The sequence below is a fragment of the Seriola lalandi genome, unplaced genomic scaffold (assembly GCF_002814215.2).
Source record: "Seriola lalandi dorsalis isolate HSWRI2012SDOR001 ecotype SW California unplaced genomic scaffold, Sedor1 jcf7180002054236, whole genome shotgun sequence".
NCBI lineage: Eukaryota > Metazoa > Chordata > Actinopteri > Carangiformes > Carangidae > Seriola > Seriola lalandi.
Window position 1 is genome coordinate 8,817 of NW_019524789.1, and position 7,794 is coordinate 16,610.

Sequence of the window (7,794 nt, forward strand, 5' to 3'; positions counted from 1 at the left end):
CAGGTGGGCGGGGCTTGGTGACTGCTTTGTTGTGACATCACAAAGTTCCAGAAGTCCTGACGGCTGGTTTTAAGGCTCAGTTTCTGAATACAGGCTGTGTGCATTTCTCTGTGGACTGAGGCTTTGATACTTTCACAGTATTAATATAGAAGCTGGAGCTGATCTATAATCACACTACACATGGACACAGACCTTTACACAATATAGGACCTTTGTTGTCTAAAATCTAAAACATTATGGTTTAAATTAGATTTTCAATCCAAATATTGGTGAAGAAGATGAAGAACACGATTCAGTCGAGACGTCATATTCAGTCATAAGTTCCAGATTCTCCAAAGTTTTATTGTCGTATAAATTGAATCTCTTTCAGACGAGTCCGTGGTTTGGAAACATCTCTTTGGGCGTGGACGACTTGTGATAGGCGTTCAGGTTTTATAGACTAAACAGTCTTACAACAAGTAAATAAACAATAACTAGAATCACCTCCTCGTGGTCGTATCCCTCCTCCACTCAGACTAGCTTCAGGTTTCATCCCTGTTTATCCACAGTCATAAAATATGAAGCATTTGTCATCAGAGTTTAGTTTTGGTCACCAGGGTCGGGTCCTGGTCTCGTGTTGATCCAGGTTGCGTGCTGCGTCTTTAAATCTTCACGGTCTCTGATTAGTGCTGATTATCCCGCTGTTTGTTGCCTTTGATCTCCACGGCTCAGGCGCTTTAAACACTTTAAAACCTGCAGAAACAGGATTTGACTTTGTTCAAACTGATTTTTAGATTCAGATTCAACGTAGAAGTGGATTCTGTCATTTCCACAGTTTCCTCTTTATTCACAGAGCTGCAGTTTGTCTTCAGTCACAGAAAGTTGAACAATAACACAGAAAACACACGTTTTCAACAGGACCGGACTCAGTTTCCTGCAGCTACTTCCTGTGTTTTATTCCTGCTGATCATATCACTGCAACGTTAAGACCCAAAAATCATATGAGTGTTTCAGGACGCGGCAGAACATTGTGGCTTTTATTAAAGTGTGTTTTTCAGCCGGTTTGTGCTAATACAGATGTTGTGGTGTGACTTGTTTGCAGCTGGGCGTGAGGCTGATGATGTGGTGTGAAGATGGAGGCTCCTGAATACCTGGACCTGGATGAGATCGACTTCTCTGATGATTCAGTGGTCAGTACGACGTGGCGGCGAGTCTGATGTTCACATGCAGCTGCGTGAATAAGACTGGTGGTAAACTGTAGTGACACAAACAAAGCGCCACAGTTAGCGTTGATCTTAGCATTAAACGCTGGCTAACCAGCTGCTGCGTCGTCGTGTGTGATTGGCCTGTGCAGTTGCACAGTTTGCAATGACTCCTTGAACGCCTTCACAGTTCACTGCTGCCCCCAAACCCCCCTGTGGGGCCCCTGATGACGTGTGCTGTAGCTGGTGTCTACTGATTCCCTGTATGTGAGGCGTTTAGGGAACATCTGTATATTTCAGCGTCTACCAGTAGTCTTCATGTGAGGCGTTATGGGACATTTGTAAATGTTGCATCTAATAATAGCCTGCATGTGAGGCGTTTAGGGGATGTTTTAAATTATAGTATCTTCTTATAGTGTACTTGTGAGGCGTTTAGGAGACATCTGTAAATTGGAGCGTCCACCGATAGTCTGCATGTGGGGGGGGGGGGCTTCTATGGGTTTATTTGCTTGGGGGCCCCCCAGAGTCAAGGGTCACCACTGAGTATATCACAGTGAGTTTCAACAGCAGCTCAAACTGCAGCCTCCAGACTGACCATGAAGTTGATTCAACACGTCTGTGAAGCAGAAAACGATCTACGCTTCATGAAGGGAGAGTCCAGAGAAGCTGCGTTAGCTTCAGTTCTGTGTGTAAAACTGGAAACTGAGCGTTTAATTACACAGCTGTGACCTAACTGCTTCATGCTACAGTCTGTCTCAGAGCAACAGAACAATGAACTCATATCTAAATATAACTGCTGTGCACAGCCGGTCCTCTAACGTGTCTCTGGTCCTGCAGTATTCTGTGACGTCTCTGAAGAGCATCCCAGAGCTGTCGAGGAGGAGCGATGGTCCGGCTGAGGAGAGACCAGGTACCTGAAGTATCCTGAAGATAGAACTGTTTTTACCCTCTTCTCATCTGAACCTAGAACTGTGCAGAGCCTGATGTCCTGATCTCCCTCCATCTCTCCTCCTCCCGCAGCTCCAGCCATCAACTGGAGTCGTGGCGTTTCCTCCCACGGTGGCGGGGGAATCAAACCCACGGGGCTCGCCGAGGTCCACAGTAAGTTCCGGCCGGTGAAGAGGGTCTCCCCTCTCAAACACCAGCCAGAGACGACCGACTCAGACTCTGATGGGAAGCTCCAGGGTCAGGGGCCGGGTCTGGGGGAGCCGGGGGAGGGCAGCAAAGACGACCCCGGCTCCGACAAGCCGACTCACGCCTCCTCCACCTCCTCGGACGGGCCGGGGGGGAAGGTGAAGGGCCTGGGCGGCGGCGGCGGTGTGGTTGGAGGGAACAACCCTCAGGCTCTGTTCGGGGAGCTGGAGCACTACGACCTGGACATGGACGAGATCCTGGACGTGCCTTATATCAAGTCCAGCCAGCAGATGTCCACGCTGCCTCGCGTCCCCCACGACAAGCGCTCGGTGACGGGGAGCAACCTGGGGGGGGGCACCCTGGAGAGGAACCGTGGGGGAGGGCTGAAGAGCTCCGCTTTATCCCACAACGAGCCTCTGAGCCTGGGCAGCAGCAGCTCACAGACTCCGGTACAAAACACAGTCTTTAATACAAACATACGCAGAGCCCTTTGAAACTGTGGCAGGAAACTTGTGGAAGGCCTTCAGAATAAAAGCATGAAAGAAAAGAGGCTTTTAATTACTCCAGATGTGCAGTATTTAACTGTATTTAATTGTTAAACCAGTGAAATGGAAGCAGAGACACACTGGAGACATTGACTATAAAGAACTGACAGTAATTGATCAATATGTTATTCAGTGTTAAACTGGTAGAAGTTTTGCTTTGCTTTTTTCCCTGTGCCCTAAAGTGTTGTTAAAGCTCCATGTTTTCTTCTTCTTCTGTGTTTTATTTGACATTAGACATTAGAGAGCAGGTTCTGAGCCTCTCTTCTGATTGGCTGACTGTTTTCTGAGCTATCAAATAAAAATAAAGCAGATTTCAGGTAAAAACACTCAGAGAAACCAAATCCTGCAAGGTTTGGATGGTGGGTCCAGGTGGGCGGGGCTTGGTGACTGCTTTGTTGTGACATCACAAAGTTCCAGAAGTCCTGACGGCTGGTTTTAAGGCTCAGTTTCTGAATACAGGCTGTGTGCATTTCTCTGTGGACTGAGGCTTTGATACTTTCACAGTATTAATACAGAAGCTAGAGCTGATCTATAATCACACTACACATGGACACACACCTTTACACTGGATGGAGCTTTAAAGTTTTCACCTTTGTCCAATCAGCATGCAGTATTTCTTTGGGCTTCTGTAAAGTATGAACTTTATGAATGAATGCTTTAATCAGCTGTGATGTGTTGTGTCTTTAATTAAAACATCTGTGTCGTCATGTGTGTTGTGCAGTACTGTGTCCTGTCTCCGGTGAAGTGGTCGGACCTGAGGAAGTCCAAGTCGATGGACCCGGACCTCCACCACCTGCACCGCCCCCCGGCAGGAGGAGGTTACCAGCCGGAGCTGCTCTCCTCCGGACTCCTCAGCTGCTCGTCCTCCCTCTCGTCTTTCTCCGACGCAGGTGTGTCACCGCTGCTTCCTCTCTTTTCTCATCCTCTCTTGATGAACAGGAGTAAATATGACGGCGTGATGTGATGTCATGTGACTTCCAGACAAGCTGCTGTCGGCGCGGGTTTACCCAGACTCCCAGGCCCAGAGGCCGGGTGTGGAGGCTGCGGGGGGCCCGGGGCTGATGTTCTCCCTGCCGGGGTGCAGCGTGAGCAGGCAGGACGGCTCCAAGCCCTGGGCTGCCGGAGCGGGAGGAGGAGGAGGAGGAGGAGGAGGAGGTGCAGGAGGAGGTGCAGGAGGAGGCGGGGGGCCGAGGGGGTTCGGAGGAGGTGGAGGAGCAGGAGCGGAGGTGGATGAGGAGACGAAGAAGAACCAGAACATCATCAACATCGTGAGAGAGGGACAGATCTCCCTGCTGGTGAGTGGGGGAGGGGCCACGCTGAAACACTGACCAATCAAAGAGCAGAACCACATGTGATGTTTTATCCTCCTCCTCCTTCTCCTTCCTCCTTCCCCTCCACCTCTCCTTCTCTTGTTTTTCATCCACCCTCTTCTTTCCACCTCCTGTCTTCTTGCTGCTCCTCTTCCTCTCCTTTCAACACATCTTTCTCCTTTTCCTTTTTCTCCTCCTCCTGCTTCTCCTCCTCTTCCTCACCTCCCTCCTCTACTCTTCTACCTCTACTGTTCCTCTTTTACCTCCTGCTCCACTTCCTCCTCACCTCCTTCCTCTACTTGCTCATCCTCCTCTTCCTGTTTTTCCCTCTTCACTTCTTCCTCCGCCTCCACTTCTTCTCCTTACTCCTCCTCCTGTTTCTCTTGCATATGTTCTCCCCCCTCCTCCTCCTCCTCCTCCTCCTCCTCCTCCTCCAGCCTCACCTGGCAGCAGACAACCTGGAGCTGATCAGAGACGAGGACAGGAACAACCTGCTGCACATCTCGGCCTGTCAGGGTCACGCCGACTGTCTGCAGCACCTCACCTCTCTGATGGGGGAGGACGGCCTCAACGAGCGCAACAACCAGCAGCTCACCCCCGCAGGCCTGGGGGTCAAGGTGTGTGTGTGTGTGTGTGTGTGTGTGTGTGTCTGTGTGTGTGTGTGTGTGTGTGTACAAGTTTAAAAAGTCTCAAAGAATCATTGATAAAATAAAAATAATAATCTGAGCTGCTGCTCGACGTCTTTGTTCAGAAATCTGCTTCACGAGGAAATGCAGTCCTCTGATTGGCCGCTGGCAGCTGCTCAATGATGTCATACGTCTGATAAACTGATGTAAACTTGTGCATCAGCTCCTGTTTTCTCTGCCCTGCAGTGGAAACCAGGCTCTTGATTGGCTGCCAGACAGGAAGTGTGTTATCTCGAGACAAGCTGGGCAGCTGTGTGCTGATTCCTGATTGGCTTTTATCAACAGAACTGTTGTTTAGTCACGCAGATTAACGGGATGACTGATTTACAACTGTGTGTGTGTGTGTGTGTGTGTGTGTGTGTGTGTGTGTGTGTGTGTGTGTGTGTGTGTGTGTGTGCGCAGGAGAAGGTGTTGCTGTGGCTGCTTCAGTTCATGCAGGAACAGGCGATCTCTCTGGACGAGGTCGACCAGCACGGAAACACGGCCGTGCACGTGGCGGCTCAGTACGGACACCTCACCTGCATACAGGTACGTACGGTATCCGCCTAACCATCCCTCCGTCACTTCGCCTCAGCAACTTGCTGTTACCGTGGTAACACCATCCGACATGCAGATTTTTTAACTCTTCTTTCTTCTTATATTCTTCTTCTCTTTTCTTCTGTATCAGGAGTTTAAAGACGTTTCCAGCTCATGAAACTAACGTGAACTGTTCGTAAAGTCGTTGCTGTATTCACATATTTTAGTTTAAACTTCTGTGTCATCTGTGATTAAAATAAATGCTTAAGTTTTGTATATTGTGAAAATGATAAACTACAAATGATTAAAAGTAAAAAAAAATGAAGATTAGAAATAAAATATCCCGTGACCTTTAGTGACCTTTAGTCCCCTGAGGGGTCGACGTCTGTGAATCGTCTCGGCGACGATGGTGTTCTGCTGCTTTCACTTTCTCTGTTCCGACTTAACATCAACTTCTTCTAAAACTGAGTTTCACCCGCTGAAGCTCGTTTCCCTGCAGAGTGTTTTCTACACACACACACACACACACACACACACACACACACACACACACACACACATCCGCTGCAGGAGAGGCGGATGTTATCAGTCCTGTCTGCTTCCTGTTGGCGAGCCAGTCCCACAGTCCAAATACTGATGGTTAATGATCTGCTATTACTTCAGCGGAGCCAAGTACACCTGCACTGTGTGTGTGTGTGTGTGTGTGTGTGTGTGTGTGTGTGTGTGTGTGTGTGTGTGTGTGTGTGTGTGTTGGATATAATAACGTTAGCGTGCGTGTGTGTGTCTGTGTGTTCAGACTCTGGTGGAGTACGGCTCTAACGTGACGGTCCAGAACCAGCAGGGCGAGCGGCCTTCCCAGAGTGCCGAGCGGCAGGGACACACCACCTGCGCTCGTTACCTGGTCGTCGTGGAAACCTGCATGTCTCTGGCCTCGCAGGTCGTTAAACTCACCAAGCAGCTGAATGAGTAAGTTACAATGTTTTTACTGTTGTAGTTACAGTCTGCGTCACCATGACTGTTGTTACAGATGTTACAGATGTTTTTAAAATGTTGATTGAATTATTGATTCTGTTGATTCTGTTTCCAGTTTAAACACTTTTATTGATTTTAATTAAAGTAGTTAATGTTATCAGTATGTTCAGAGTCTTTGCGCCTGAACACAGTTTCCTGCAGCAGCTTCTCTCCTGTTACATCAGGTGGGTTTGGGTTCTTCTTGTGCTGGTCGGAAGGTCAAAGGTCACTGTGACCTTACAAAACATCTTTATGGTCATAGCTCACAAACTATTTACACAATTTAACTCAGTTGTCTATGAGGATAAAATGATGAAGGTCAAAGGTCAACCTCACTGTGACATCATAATGTTCTGTGAAAACACCTCAGGCCATTAATCAGCTCTGTGACTCAGGAAGGAAGGAGAGTGACCGTACTTCCTGGTTGGCGGAGGGATACAGCGGTGAGGCGGTGATTGTAGTTATTGTCCGTCCCTGTCGCGCCCCCTGACTCCCCCCGGAGAACTTAAACTCTACAGGTGTCGGTTGTTTGATGTTCTGACGCTCTGACTCGTCGTCTCTCTGAAGTGAAGCAGGTTGGTGCGTTTGTTTTCTCCACCTTGACACTTTGTCTGTGTGTGTGTCTGTCGTGCAGACAGGCAACAGAGAGGATGGCGCTACAGAAACAACTGCAGAGAGTCATGGAGCCCAACAAGGCCGAGGGGACGCCTTCCCGCTCTCCCAGGTAACACACACACACACACACACACACACACACACACACACACAGGGGGAGGGAGGAGGGAGGGAGGGTGTGTGTGTGTGTGATAATTAACACACACGTTAAAACGATGTAAGAGTAAAGGAACACCCTTTGTTTCCCTCTCTGGACTCCAGCTCCCATCAGCCCTCAGTGGAGGCGTGGCCAGAGATGATGCTGACGGCGGAGGGGACTCCGGGTGACGGTCACTGGCTGGTCCGTCAGGGAGGGGTGGGTCAGGACTCTGTGCTCCGGCAGCTGCTGGGGAAGGACGTGCCGGAGACGCTGTGTCCCAGGGAGAGGCTGCCTCTGTCGGGCGGCCTGAGCAGAGAGGGCCCCTGCGGCGCCGGGGCCCCCGGGGGCCGCAGGACGGGGCTGGTGGAGAGGAGAGAGCTCAAACTGGCGAGACTCAAGCAGATCATGCAGCGCTCCCTCAGCGAGTCGGATTCAGACGGTTACCCGCCAGAGGAAGGAAAGAACCAAGGAGCCACGCCCTCAAGCACTCTGCGACCTGATAGGCCGTCCCACCTGCCAATCACAGAGGAGGATCCGGTGTCGAACCACCTCCATTTGATGATGAGAAAGCACCTCCCCGCCTCCTCCTCCTCCTCTTCCTCTTCCTCAGCTGAGAAGAAGCAGGCGTTTTCTGTAAGTGGCTCCAAGTCGGTCGAC

At 50.0% G+C, this 7,794-nt stretch overlaps 1 protein-coding gene across 1 annotated transcript; it reads left to right on the top strand.

Moving 5' to 3' along the window:
• Positions 1 to 1,112: 1,112 nt before the first annotated feature.
• LOC111653619 (synphilin-1-like) lies at positions 1,113 to 7,788 on the top strand (the record flags this gene model as incomplete). Its single annotated transcript, XM_023404245.2, has 10 exons — positions 1,113 to 1,169; positions 2,019 to 2,091; positions 2,202 to 2,764; positions 3,582 to 3,750; positions 3,842 to 4,155; positions 4,608 to 4,805; positions 5,163 to 5,384; positions 6,169 to 6,338; positions 7,018 to 7,107; positions 7,260 to 7,788. Coding segments are annotated over exons 1-10 (2,385 nt in total), but the record flags the coding sequence as incomplete, so codon positions are not given.
• Between the last annotated feature and the right edge of the window lie 6 nt (positions 7,789 to 7,794).